Below are 14,987 nucleotides of genomic sequence, written 5' to 3' on the forward strand. Positions count from 1 at the left end.
TAATTGTAATTAATAAAACAGTCCGGTTAAAGAGTACTATTTTTAGAGAATGAAAATTCATTTGTTCAGCCAGCCTCGGACTGGGTTAAAGACATTTCAGACATATTTGACGAGGTCAAGTTGGTAAACGAGGAAACTGTGGCTCACTGAATGAGCAACGCAACACTGTCAATTTGATCGTTGTTGGCACTTTGTAAGCTGGAAACCATGGAAATACAAAAATATTTTTGATTTGATCTCCATTAATTTTCAAGTATCAATTCACTGAAACAAGGGTGGTTCTAATCTCGTACCCAGATCCTACCGTTTAACTGGAATGTAGGCTTGGCCGTGGAAGGTCTGGGTACGGGACTAGAGTGCTACATACCCCGCGCCTTCCATTGTTCGTCACCTTGCGTGCGTGCTCATGCCAAGCACTAATGAAAATATAATAATATAATTTTTTTGTTACTTACTAACATTACAAGTCAGTTAGAAGAATTCAGTTATCCTGCAATATTTCAGGATTGAAAGGATTTTATGAAACTCGACGGAAATAGCTGAGTCATTGAAACACAGCAGTAATTGCCTGGGATTAGGGTCACTCGTATCTCGATCAGTTCAGTGCGAATGCAAGATTCGTGGCGTAGCCTCTTTCACCACCTGGGCAGATCCTGAGAACATAAATTATCGTATTTTTCTCCACTTATCACGGAACTGTTATCTGTTTCCATATTAGGAACTGTGTCACGCACTCTGGTCTTTTGTAAAAACATCTGTAATAAGGAAAGATGTTTTTCGTCTTGTCACGAGCGTGGGACAAAGAAAAAATTCTGAGTCCCAATGAGGAATCGAGCCTCAGACCCTCTCTCTTATTTCCATCTACAAACATCTCTAATATTACGTTTAGTAAAGGTCCCTGATAGGCGAGGCATAATTAATGTTTGGCGAAGCTGTGATGTTTATGTTGTAACGGTCTAGGACTTTTTCCGGTCATATGACGAGTCGTGTCGATTGTTACTGGGGAAGAGGAAGAAGGGAGAATGAAAATATGACTGGACGTGTTCACCGTCTATGATATCGCTACACCCTTACTTCAGCATAACGTAGGTGAGCAGGGTTGACTTAAAAATAGCCTCAGACTATGCGAATTTTGGTGATTTCACGTTGTTGTTTTGCAGATGTACGAAGTTGTAAACGCTCGTGCTGAGCTATTGTTCTGCTCGCCAGATCTTGTGTTTCGTAACCTCCTCGTCACCGTCGTCCTCGCGTGGTTTGCTTAAGGTCCCTTTTAAGTAAGTACTACAATGTTAATCCTTTAACTCCAAAGATCTGATTGTTAACCCTTTACATCCTAATACCAGTATGCATGTTCTCTATCCTTTGTATCATACATTTGTTAAGATGCTTAAAATGAGAATTTACAATTGAGAGTTTCTTTAGTTGGTGATCATTTCCTTTATTCTTGTGACCACCATGTATGATTCAGGGGAGATATTACAAGGAGAAATTAGATGTTAGTCACTTCAAGAGGTAAAAGGGTTCATTTTCCGCTCTATCTGCTACACATTTTCTTGCAGATTGGTTTCGAGAATTTAATTTTAGATCAAGGTAACAACTTCGACCTGAATTAACTCGCTAAGAGAGTCAAATGTGTAAAGCATACGTAAGAGTTCGTCCTGTAAATATTACTTGACTAACCGAATTATAATCGTTGCGTACATGTAAACATTATTCGATCCTCTCTTCTAGTACTGTGGTTTGTGTTCTCGATAATATCTCGTTATCAGGCATCGGTGAACTCCTGGACTTGTATCAGTTGATGTGAAAGTATAAAGGTAAGAAGGTAATGTTTGGAGATGAAGTGATTGAGCTAGCATACTTTAAATGATTTCAAGTCTGAACCCTAACCCGAAATGAGAAACAGTTATTGTGTCGACTGATCACTTTTCATACGAACATAAATTGAAATTATTACTGACAAAGCTTAGTCTTGTTTCCAAATCTTTGCCATCATTTTCAAATATGATGCCACCATCAAGATTATTGAGAGGGAACCACCACGATTCGTGTTGATCACATTTAATGGAGCCCTCGAAAGGCTTTGAATGAGGCAATAAAATGTTGAAATAGGATGTTGTTCATCTGTTTTATTTAAGTGCTATTCCTTTCAATCGATCTCTATTCATTTAGCAAGATAACACACTCGTGATCTGTAATTTGATATTTATTTAGAGTAATCAATGTAGTTTTTAAGGGGAATTTTTTCCCAGAATAATGAGTAACGTAATCCACTATATGTAACAGATGAGCAATTGTTTAAAGAAATGAGTCGCTAAGAGGGTCAAATGTGTAAAGCAAACGTAACAGTTTAAAACATTCCCTGTGTCTTGGTGTAGTTGGTGTTCCAAAAAAACAAACGACACAGTATGTATTTTGCGATGAATCCGAAAACAAAATCATTTCCGCTTGCTTCTGTCATTGGTTTATCATGTGATACCACTTTCACTTTCAATCGGGAGTTAAATACTCCTTAGTTTAACATTATCTTGTGTGAAAACTAAATTTTTTTTAAAAATAACTAGTAATCGTGTAATGTAAATATTACTTGACTCAACGAATTATAATAGTTGCGTACATGCACTCATTTTTCAATCCTCTCTTCTAGTGTTGCGGCTTGTGTTTTTGAGGTAGTATTGCTGTTAGCGAGAAACAAATTTGACCTTTATTTCGGTGTCGCGTTTGCTACACTCACCTTACATTAATATGATTTTACTTAGGCAAATAATTCGGTATTAGTTGATCAAGCTAAGGTTTATTCTGAGATGGATAGAGAAGACTATTTATGTGAGATCTTTTCTTTCTATTTTAAAGCTTATCGAAGACGCTGTCTGGGTACATTTTGCTGTAGTCTGACCTAGTTCTGTTTTTTTTCTTTCATGAGACCCTTTTGCTGTATGAAGACCATCAAACGGTTTGTTCGTTATACGGCCCTATGTCCAGTTTTAATCCTTTTATGGCGATTGTATAGCCTCATCGTGGATGGAGTAAACATTCACCTTAGCGCCACTGTAATCATAATATTGGTTGTGACTACTTTAATTGGTATGGTATTTCTGCGTATTGCTAGGTACCTGGTGGCACGGTGTTTGGTAAGTACACTAGAGGAAGGTGTTCGGACTTTGGAAAACTGTTAAACATAATAAGTTCCATAGGAATGAATTAATTGTTTTCGCTTTTTTTTATTTAAAAAAAACTGATTTTTTTTCAAGAGTTAGGGTTACGTTCTTATAGGAATTACGGCAACAGAGGGGGCCATGAATACAAATTCACCCTTTAACTCCCAGTTCAAATTTGTAATTCTCCTTACTGTCAACCATACAATTCTTATAATGTTAGTTTAGAGAATATAGTATTGGATCAACTAATTATCCCCAAATTGATATTTTTCTTTACTCTCATCACCTGTCTGGTTGATATTGTATCGATATTGTAAGGAGAAATTCTGTCTTGGTCACTCACGGGAGTTAAATGGTTATCTTAGGAGCCATAGGGGATCCAGGTGCTGCTAGAGTTTCAGTCAAAAGAAGAGAGATGTTTTGAACTGAACGAACAACTTTAATTTTTGCAAGAATACTAATAATCGACAGTCGCTTCAGCGTTGCCTGGCAATATACAGAAAAGTAACATTTGAAGTGCAATTTAAGTCATTAAAAGAAGCTGACTTGGCTTCAGTGTGATGGAAATCATATTTACCAGGAACTTAGAGATTACCATCTTTCGGGGAAGGATACACCCATGTTCACCCCTACGGGAAACCATCTTCGGCTCTCGTTTCAGCCCCATATTTACAAATCGTGGATCCACCCCAGAGGACAAGTTACAGTTACTATAGTGACTTTGAAACACAAGGGTCGATGTATGTTTTTCCTTGCAGAGACTTTGCTTCCCTGTCACTTGTGGTCACAGAAAGTTAGTTTTCACCGGAAGAAGTTCGGAGACTCTTAAAAACATCCTAATGTCAGTGGACAATGATGTACCCTCCAGTAGTAAAGTTGAAGAGTTCCAAAAAAGAAACACTCTACCCTATCTGGAAGATTTCAAAAGTTGTCTAGAGAAGTATGTGGCAACAACAACACCATTCCATTATATTTTCACAGGGAGCGTAGAAGAGAGATTCAGCTTCCCGCTAATGATGGTAAAGGATGCTCGCTGTGTTTGTGGATTGTGTCCATCCTATGACATTGGCCCTTTAACATCAGATCTAGACGTCATGTTTTTCTGTGGAGAACATAAAGCTTCATTTGCAGGTCAAGAAGATATCTTCGTCGAGTATCTTATTCCCGAGAATAAAGGTTTCACTGGCTATGCTAAACTCACTCAGCTCACTCCTGGCTTCCAAGAGCGTGTTCTAAGTTCTGAATTTGTCATGCGCAGAGCAAGAAAGGCCATTCTTAATACGCGTGCTCTCAATCTACCCAATATTAGAGGGTGTTGTGGATTGAACATGTGCACTCCAGTAACACTTCATTCGAAAGGCCCAGCGATGAAATTTCGCATGCTACCTGTTTTCGAAGCTGACATTACAGTTTCTGTCCAGTGCCCCGAGTGGCCAGCTTTGAGTGACTGGGGCAACCGAGCGAGATTTTGGCCCAGCATCGCTGACGTACACAGAATAATGTCACTTGGCTGTCATCTGGTGGCCAAACCAGCACCGAGTGATAAGAATAAAGTAAGTTGGCGATTCTCATTCTCTTTAGCAGAAGTTGAACTCTCAAAACTTGTCCCAGACACAGCAAGGAAATGCTTCATGGCTATGAAAATAATCTTGAAAGATCATCTTCAACCAGTTTGGCCAGAAATCACATCTTACCACTTGAAAACCGTATTCCTAAATACTCTGGAAAAGGTTCCAGTGGGTTTCTGGGTTGAGAATAACATAGAAGAATGTTTTATGACGTTGCTAGCTGAGCTTCGTGATGCTTTTCATTCCAGGAATTGTCGCCATCATTGGTTCAATTCCGTTAATTTGTTCGATGGAGGAGGGTCTTCCTTTTGCTTTTTTTCCAACGCCAAACAATTCCAAATCTTGGGTAACAAGGTAGAAAGAATCATGTGCAACCCTGCGCCATTCCTTTTTGACGATGGTTGTTGTTGTCTCTCGCCATGTTGTCTCCGAGTGCCACAAAACAACTTCACCCGAAGAAGCACTGAGCAGCTGCTTGCTGAGTATGAAGAAGTTGCCTTTCCTAGTGATGTCCAATGTTTCGCTCAAACTCACGATCCCGTCAGCTATTCATTACTTGGTTCCTCGTCTCCCAGGTCTGAAGCCTCACCTCACCTCAGCAGTCAGTGCACTGATGATCAACAACAGTTGAACACAACTGGGCCAGATCATGTTGTCATCTCTCTTCCTCAAAAACACCTTCATGAGGAGGACCACACTTCCCACACTGGTTGTGATGAAGACCGAGAGTATTTGGTTCCCGTTTTAGACGTTTGACATCATTTGAACATACTTACAAAATACTGACGACAATTTTTTTTAAATCAAGGAACACATAGGCTTGATAAGAATTTAAGTAAGTATTTCAAACAAGTAAGATAAATCGGCAAGTTCAGACGATGTATAGACCTATTATTCGACAAAGCAAGCAACTAGCAAACACCATTTACTTTTACATTGACATTAATCTGCAACTTACATGGTTTTAACATTGATTTTTTTATTTTAATTTTGTATTCATTTTTGTCGAGCATGGAACAAAGAAAATCAAAATGACATTATGGTGAACTCGTGGATATGCTGCAGAATTAAATCAGAATATACTGTCATGTTACTAAAAGCTAAGGAGAGTTTGCTTAGTCAATCCAAAAATGTTGACACCTCTCTTGCTGTAGCTTCATTCATTTTAATATTTTTGTGATTAATTATAATAATAGTAATGATGATGATGATGATGATGATGATAAAGATTTTGTTTCAGGAGGGTAGTACTTAATAGCCAAAGACCAATAAACTTGTGGCCTTACAAGTATTAACAAACTTTTACAAAGGGCCAATGACAAATAAAAACTAACTGAAACAATCGATCTATCTACAATTATATCATTACCCATTACAAATAAAAAATTAAAACAAATGAGAATGCATTTTTTTATTGGTAACATTGATTGCAAAATACTTAGAGAGTAATACATGGGCGCGCGTAGATATGGAATTTCTCTTCAAATGCTCAACTCGATAGCTCACGAGTGAGCGCAGCTATCGAGTTGAACACGAGAAGAGACATGAAAACCATATCTACAAGCACCCATGTTTATTTTGTTTATCATATAAACACAATGTAGCCCTTAACTAACACGGAAAGTTTATTGAAGGATGATAAATAATGGATCCAGAATCCCCCCAAAAAAGTCATAAAGTACGTTGGCGGTAAGGCTCTACATAAAAAGTACGTTGAATCATTGCAAAACAAACAACGGGCGTAACTTTCGTTTACAAAATTCTCATTTATTGACTTTTCCTCACCGACAGAAGAAATCTTTTCAGGAACGCCGCCTGTGGCAAATCTTCCAGTTGTCGATTTTCGTTCTCAGCCGCGAGAAATGCCATCGCCAAGGCCATCGAACGTCGCTGTCAGTAAGCGATACGAATTTTCTGTGTTTTAGCAGCCATAATCCGGATTGAGATTGGTGAGGGCTTTGACAGAGTTGCACGAAAGACAAGTGACTTATCAGCAGCTGATTGGCGGTATCAAACATGTCAAAAACTATCGTATCTTTTTCACATGTATTGTTGCGGCTTTTCTCAAGGATGGAAATGCTTGTATAACACCGCAGTTTACATGACAATATCAATCGCTATAACACATTACAGTGAAAAAACAAAAGTAACAGGCCCAATCGTAATTTCTAGGGTTTGACTGTGATCATATGGAAATTTATAATAACTTGTTGCTAACCAAGCGCGATGGCCGTACAGGGTAATATTAGCCCGAGCTCATGGCAGTACAGACCGCGCGCAGCGCAAACGACTGAGGACCAATATTCCCCAGTTCGGCTCGAGCAAGCGTGGTTAGTAAGTAGTTTAGTACATGGCGACCAAACTTGTTTATTTTGAATCTGCTGGCTTTCGAGATATAAAAAATACACTGTGGAAACGGTCCGTATGGCATAGTTCAGACCAAGAAACAACCAATCAGAACGCTCATATTTACCTCAAGGTGATAACAACAATTACTGCACGAGAATAGTATCAACGCCTGCTGTTTTGGTAGCAAGCCTCTAATCCGTGTCATTTGGGAAAGTATTACGCATTTAATGAAAGCATGAGATAACATCAGATTCCTTCGTCGTCCGCCATTTCGTTAAAACTAGCTTGAAGGATCCGCGGTTGTACGAGATGGTCATTATTTCTGACTCTTACTTACAGACACACTCATGGAAGTCATCAGAAACGTAAAGCGTTGACACACAGCTTAGAAACACAACAGATGAAGGGTTATAATTCATTATATTTCATCGTCCTATATTTCAACGACTTTGCCGAGTGGTCAGTTTTAGGGCGCGCGCTACATTTTAACATCTAAGTTCAAATCCTCCTTAGCTTCTAAACAAACTTTTACTCTGTTTCCCCGTTCGTTCTCCTTCATAGATAGCCAGCCTTCCTGCCAATCTACCTACACCACTCGCTCAGACGAAGGACTAACGCTCGAAACGTCAGTTTTAAACTCTTAACGGTGGCCAATCTACGTTATCAACTCAGTGGAGAATACCAAATAGCCTACCTACCTACCTACCCCCAGTTGGGTTCGTATGTTTCTCCTACCCTATTTGTTTCTCACAAATTCATTGATTCTCAATTAGCCCAGTGCTGCATAAGATAATGATACTTAAATTTCATCATTTCATTGACATAATTACTTTCCTTTATTTTCTTATGCACAAAATTGATAAACTTCAATACCAATTGAAAATGATATTCAATTCCTCGAAAACTGACGGCCAGTATGCATGATGTGGTTCTGTTTCAACCTCACCACCAGACGTAAAGATTTTAATGATGTTGCTTGGGGTATGAGCTCATATCTAAAAACTATCTTTTTTAATTTGCTGGATTCACACTTTGAAAAATTAAGCCTTGCGTCTCTCTCTTTTCGGCTCGCTCAACGCAACGCGACTGAATGATAATCAATAAAGGTGGATGTTCAGTTTGATGAAGAAATTAAAAAGGAGTTAGAATTATTTTTGTAATGCGGTACAATAATCTGGATTTCTTTGTCGAAAATAAATCCATATTTCAAGGAAAAAAAAAAGAAGACATTTTTTCATCCTTGAGGCACACTTTAATCATTAAACCTCGCCTTCAAATCCTAAATAAAATCAAACGACTTAAAACTTTTTGAAACGGCTTTTATTATCAATGTGTTATTGTGATTATAAAAAATAGTGAAGGGAGTCGACTGTTTTAAGGCAGTTTTTGCTTTTTTCTTAAAACCTCTTCGAGTCGTCTGTGCTGATATAATTGGAATCTCTCCCCAAAGAATGAAATCTCTGGGCATAGGCAACATAACCCTACGCTGACTGGACCCTAAAAAAGAATTAAAGACGGATTACATTGGTGCATGAGAGAGGAATAGACTAGTTGGTCAAATGTCACATGTGAGGTTACATATTCATACAATAGCTATTAACACACAATAACGAAAGCAGAAACACACAAGAAAGAAAAGAGGCTTAAGTTCAATACAAAAACTTAATAAACACATTTTTATAGAGGAAAAATCTGTAGATCAATTATATGCAGAATTCACGCACATCTGCGCCAATGAGTAAAAGTAAAGTTGGTAGGTTGGTAAATAAATAAGTAAATAAGAACATGGATAACAACACCACTAACGATGTGAAAGAAGCTCAATCGACCAATTATTAGTTAAGGGTACAAAAAGAGACTTAAAAGCAAGAAGTCAATTTCTTTAATTTTTTTCTTTTTAACAGTAATAAATGTGTTTTAACGTAAGCATTTGACTTAAAGTAACTTACTCCTGCTTACTTTAGCGCTGATATAAATTTCTTGTGTAGCTTAAAAATTAGTGATTTAAATTTTCATTTCGATAGGGTAGTTTTTGGAAGCTACGTGTTGACGATAAAAACTATGCTATTTATTGAACAGTAGACTTAAATGACGGAAAAAACATATCAAACAATAAACTAGTTGATATTTACCTCCTCGTCCAGTGGGTAAATGACTTCGCTGCTGGAGGGCTCGACACCAGCATACCTTTTCTTTTCTACTGTGTACGGCGACACACTTCTTGATCGTCCTTCGGCCTCTTCTCGACACAAACTGTTTTCTCGAGTATCCCATTCCCTCTTTGGTTGATCCTCGTCTGTTGAATCGACATCTGTTTCGAGATCGCGAAGATCGTCCGTTGAAGTTGACACAGATATCATGGCAGGTACTTCCGGTGAGGATTTACCTTCCGGTTCTGACGCCCTCTCTGTTTCCGACGTCACATCCGTCAGGTTCTCAAAGTTAAAATTTGAATACTCCAGGTCTGTGTGTGCTGGTGAAATCGTCAATTCCCGTGTCGTAATTTCCTGTGATAATCCTCTAGATGACGTAATTTCCGGTAAACTGAACGAAGTGTAATGCGTCTCACTTTGATTTTTTACTCTTGCAAGGTTCCTGTTGTCCGAAGCACTGCATCCGTCTGCAATTCGTCGCTCGCGCAATAGCATCAAAGCAGTTTTATGTTCCTCAAGCATGCTCCTTCTCGCTTCGTATTCATATCTCTTCCGCTGAATCTGAAGCTGCGCTCTAAGTTCATCAAGTTCTCTCTTTAGTGTGGTTGTTTCTTCGCAAGCTTTGATATGAAGCTTTTGCGTTTCAAAAAGTCTCATTTGATAATCTTTTACACTCGACTGGCTCAAATGATTCTCACTTTGCTGTGCCAGGGTCCGGTAGTAAGTTGATGTTTTACTGATGGTTTCTTCAGTTGTTTCTGAAAAAGGTAAACGCATGCGTGTTTTAAATAGCAATATGCACATTCAAGTGGGTTCGTCCATATTTAAGGCCAATCAGAACAAAGCAGTATCTGATTGGTTGCGAAGATGGCGCAAGGTTTTGTGGACCAGTCATAGATATTATAGGTAAACAATTCTATTCCAAATTACTTTCGACACTCACTTGAAACTGCTCTGATGTTACGACACTAAAGAGAGGTTTGCTTTGATTTTAATATTGAATGACTCCCTTACAAATTGATTGATACCTGTCTTTCACAGCTAATGTGGCAGTGCAATCATTACCTGCATTACTATTACCTCAGTACGCCCCTTACGTTCTAGGGACCCTATGTACCAGGAGATATTCCCAAGTATGTGCGGCGTTGGGGCGAACTTTGCTAAGGTATTCAACGCGCTACACAGAAAATCGGAAAAGTTGATATTTATATTTCGTACTTTGTTGGGACTTAAATAACAAAATATTCAAATTATGAAAAACCTCAGCAAATAGCGCTGACGGTCTTCATATTGCTCTGTCTAACTGTTGGCCTGTGCTTACAATTCAGACCAAACCAGCCCCTTGTGATACATACGTTTTTTCGGAAACTACTTGAACTCGATCTGAGAAAATCATGCTCAGCGGCCCTTACTTATCAGTAGGAATCTGGCTGTTTTTTTCCTCCCAAATCCTCCGTCACTATCTAAGAAAAAAACAAAGCCTTACCTTTAAGCTCAGTAACTAACTGTTTCGGAACTGGAATTTCTTTGGCAATTATTTTTTTAAGTTGTTGAATTTCGTCATGATATCGTTTAATAATTGTGTCTTTAGGATCCTCGTTGATCTTGGGTTTGTTCCTGATGTCCTTTGCACGCTTTGCGTACCTAAGAGTACTCAGCGTTTCCTCGTAGTTGTTCTCTCCCGGACTTATACAAGCCACCATTAACGTTTTAGAGTTTCCTCCCAAGGAATCCTGTAGAAGCCTTGTGAGCTTAGAGTCTCGATAAGGTACGTATTTACACTTCCCGTCCACTAAAGCTGATATGACATTCCCTAGCACAGACAGAGACAGGTTTATCTTAGTAGATTCTTTAAATCGTTCACCAGTGCAGCCAGATTTGCTTTGTCGCTCACTTCCGGCGAGATCAACAAGATTGAGCTTTCCGGTTCTATACACTTCTGTTTCTCTCGGATGTGAACGAAGACACGATTCTAAATCAACAGTGAAGATGGAATGCGACCGAGAAGAATCAGAATTGAGCGCCGTTGCACCAACTGATCGATGTTTCCCTCCTGACTCAAATATCTCCTGCATATCTTCATAGCTATCCACAGTGATACTGGACAAACCTTTGACATAAATCCCCTTGTCAGGGTGTTCTTTGATCTCGGGCTTGTATCTGCACTCTTTGACAAGTAGATCTCTGATTTCTTCATTGTAGATCTCAAGGTAAGAAACACGCAGTAGATATTTAGGAAGTTCATCAAAGCTGCGTTGCCGAGTGACGCTCAGAATATGTTCACAGCATCTAGGAATGATACCCTTTTGAGCAGAGGGACTTTCAATACCTTCCATTGTGAAAGTTTTCCCGCACGAGGTTTGACCGTAAGCAAATACTGTACCATTGTATCCATCAAGAACGCCATTTACAATCGGACGAACAATTTCAGAGTATATCATCTCAGTAGAGCTTGAAATTCCATACACTCCATCGAAGGTAAATATTTTGGAGCACTTAGAATTGTCCCAGGGTCTTTTAATGCTACACTGCTGCAATGAAGCATTTGTTTCTACGACAAGTCGTGTTTTCATTTCTCGCTCTTTTTCATTCAGTGGTCGACAACGAACAATGACTTTGACACTCTCGCTCATAATGCGCCACAGGGCGGGAGGGGTAGGGATTTTTTTGATCACCGAAGAATTGCTGCAGTTCTGTGCGGAACTGATATGATCACTTTCCGCGCCAATCCAATCCGTTCACCAGGTTCCATTTTTCCCTTTTTCGTTTAGAATTTTTTAATCAAGTACCTGGTTAATAAAATAGAAACAACATATCAGAAAATATTTTTATATTTGAGCAAACAGAGAAAGGATGGTTGAGGGAAAACTTCTCGAAAAAATTTCAGAAAATTGAAATCTTGGAAGATCAAAGTTTTGATGGGATTCGAATCAGTACCTACGAGAAACTAATGAATAGCTACTTCTAAGAGAGACACGTTAGAAGTGAAGCAATTTTTTTTTTTATGAATTTTCCTCTTCATTATCTTACGAATACCCCTCCCTAGACAGTGAAAAAAGCATCATAGAGGATGAGATATGTATGGATTCATTTTGCGCATGATCAGAAAGTCACACTATTTGCTACAATTCTCCCGAACGCTTCTTGTTAACCTTTTAACTCCCAGAAGTGATGAACGTGTAACTTCTTGCTATGATATTCATTCGTTTTCTAGCAAATGGTTTATGAGAATACTCAAACTAATCAGGAAAAAGTTTTTATCTTGATCTTACAACAAATTCTCGTAACTAATTTACAAGGAATCGTGTAGCAGCAAGAGGAGAGAATTAGCAATCAGATCTTGGGAGTTAAAGAGGTCAAGTCATTAACCTAACAGCGTCGTGGTTGATATCTTGGTGTACCAATCCTGTTCGTTGATTTTCGGATCAGTGCCTTTCCTAGAGTAAGCGACTCTACGAATAAGCACCCCACTTATAACTCTCGACTTAGAACAGGCTGTAAGAGACGAAAATATTCCCACAACTTCCAAAAACTTAATTCGTGAGATGAAATAAAGAATTCGACACTTTTCCGAGATTTTGAATTTTCCATTTTGCACAACTAATACAAGAACTGCGCACAGTGAACAAGATTCTAATCGTAAAAGTCACATGATTCGATTACGTAATCCGATAAAAGAAGGGTACAAATCGCGTGCAAAATCCTATATTCAAAACAAGCGTCTCATCTACATCCGCAGTTTTCATTAACGAATACTGAGACAAAAAAAAAATAAAATTAAAAAAAATTGAACAGCTTGTGCAGTATAGGACCTGCACATTTATGAGTTCAAACTGTGCCGTCACAGTTTTTTTGCCTCTTTTTTCCCCACAGTTCACCGGCACACAATTGTGTTTCTGAGTGGAAAGAAGCTTTAGGATATTAAAATTACTTCTCCAAGAACGAAACGCAATGATCCTAGTTAGGTTTCAAACCCGAAAATTTCGATCTTGAGTCCGATATGCTAACTATAAGCCCAACATGTCTCCCAAACTTGAGGCTTAGGTGAAGACATAAAAAAAAACCTCAAGTGAAATGATCCGAAACGCAGGTACCCGCACAAAGAACTAAGAAGATTAAGTAAGAATGGCATCTTTCAAATTTTCCTTTAACTGGTTTGATTATCACACTAATCTGTGTGTTTCGGAGAGATTTTATGATTGTTTAGGTTTTCCTCCAGTTCTCTATAATCCTAGCCTCAAGGTCTTGGTTTGAATGAATTAAAAAAGGAGTGTCAAACACTTGCTAGTGAATAAACACAAATGATTCAATAATGTTCCTGAAATTAATTGTATTTTGTACTTTACCAACAGGCCAAGTACAATTAAATAATAGTGAATTTGACAGTTAGCAAGACTAGAGGATGTTAGAGCTTGAAAATGGTGATTTTTAGCTGCTTGCAGATACAAAATTACGAGAACAAAAACTTTCAGCGAAGTATTTTAGCAGTAGATACTATAGAATATAAACCGCAGCTTTCGTGATGTTTCCCTCGAAGATGTCTCCTGCAGGGCCGTAGTGTAGCAAAACAATACAAAATCATAAAACAAAAAGTTTGAAAGTCGTAAGTTATAAAATAAATAACAAAATGATTCAAAATTTGGATGTTGCTTTAAATTTCCAGCAGAGGGGTTCCCGGTGGTATCGTTTTGCTAATATCAATGGTTTGGTACCGGCCGTATTACACCCGCTGATATTAAGTTCTGTTGTCTTCTTGACACACCAAACTTTACTTCACGTGTGAAGATCAACGAGTCTGTGTATTTACACTAGAGGCCTTGACAGGAACCTTTGAGCAAAAGTTAACTAGTAGAGGCCATAACTGACAAATTCATGCCAAAAAAGCCCATAAAATGCAGGCGATCCTTCCCTGTGTGCTAATGAAAAATAGTGCAAATCGCCTAACGGACAACAGAATAATTAAAACCTACCTAAATCTTTGCAGGTTTTGAAACAATCCATAAATTTCAGTCAAGATTTGCCTCGTACAAGGATTTCATCCCTAAAAAAATTGAGAAGGTAGCGGTATTGTGCCAACGACTCCCCAGGAAGACTCGAGAAATCAAATATTCTAAGAGTCTATGGCCGAGTAAGTCTTGTTGATCTTATCGTTAAATTCCTTGAACACTTAATCAACTGAACTCAGTTAGTCAAGTGTAATGTTCTGCAACGCTACACTTGGTTATCAACGGCCGTTGCACAAACAAACAAATAATTCAGGGTAAAATCGACCCAAACCATCTTCAATTAGTCTCGAAAACCATAACTTTGCTGAGAGTTCGAAACTTTCGGCGAGGAAACCAGAGGATACGTTACTGCGACCTTCAAAGGTTTACTTCAAAAGCTTAACAGAATAATTTCTTCAAAAATTTACCTCATCAGCGCTGAATCAAAAAATGATAAGGTCTCGTTTCTGGCTTAAAAAAAAGGCAGGAATGAGAAAAAAAATAGTCAAGATCATTTTTATATACAAAACGGAAGTTAGAATAAACTCTTTCTTCTCAACTGTTTCGAAGTTGTTGGGTTAAATGTCAGCCAAGTTTGAGGAACCACGCCTTCACAGTTGACCTGTAGGTGACATCAATGATGTAATCTTTTCATGGCTTGTGGCTGGGATGTTTCAGCGATGAGATCTTCTTGCTACGCTTGCTATGGGCCCCTGAGCACTAAGCTCAGGGGCAATAGTTTAATTTCACCATTTATGGAATTTGGAAGGAAAA

General features: G+C 38.5%; 2 protein-coding genes across 3 annotated transcripts; one reads left to right on the forward strand and one right to left on the reverse strand.

The window, feature by feature from the left end:
- Nucleotides 1–846: 846 nt before the first annotated feature.
- Nucleotides 847–6,106, forward strand: LOC131777375 (uncharacterized). Of its 2 annotated transcripts, none has more exons than XM_059093668.2 (5): nt 847–1,089; nt 1,161–1,274; nt 1,732–1,817; nt 2,924–3,131; nt 3,917–6,106. In XM_059093668.2, the coding sequence occupies exons 4-5, from the start codon at nt 2,937–2,939 to the stop codon at nt 5,480–5,482; spliced, it is 1,761 nt and encodes a 586-aa protein (XP_058949651.2). In that variant the 5' UTR covers nt 847–1,089; nt 1,161–1,274; nt 1,732–1,817; nt 2,924–2,936; the 3' UTR covers nt 5,483–6,106. The 2 variants fall into 2 exon arrangements, with proteins under 2 accessions (XP_058949651.2, XP_058949652.2); XM_059093669.2 differs by having other exon boundaries at nt 847–1,085.
- A 2,313-nt stretch (nt 6,107–8,419) lies between these two features.
- On the reverse strand, nt 8,420–14,308 carry LOC131777388 (kinesin-like protein KIF17). Its single transcript, XM_059093681.2, has 4 exons — nt 14,199–14,308; nt 10,715–12,017; nt 9,208–9,986; nt 8,420–8,572 (listed from the first exon to the last, which is right to left on the reverse strand). Exons 2-4 carry the CDS (start codon nt 11,859–11,861, stop codon nt 8,450–8,452), a joined length of 2,049 nt encoding a protein of 682 aa, XP_058949664.2. The 5' UTR covers nt 11,862–12,017; nt 14,199–14,308; the 3' UTR covers nt 8,420–8,449.
- Nucleotides 14,309–14,987: the final 679 nt, after the last annotated feature.

The sequence above is a fragment of the Pocillopora verrucosa genome, chromosome 3 (genome assembly GCF_036669915.1).
Source record: "Pocillopora verrucosa isolate sample1 chromosome 3, ASM3666991v2, whole genome shotgun sequence".
Lineage (NCBI taxonomy): Eukaryota > Metazoa > Cnidaria > Anthozoa > Scleractinia > Pocilloporidae > Pocillopora > Pocillopora verrucosa.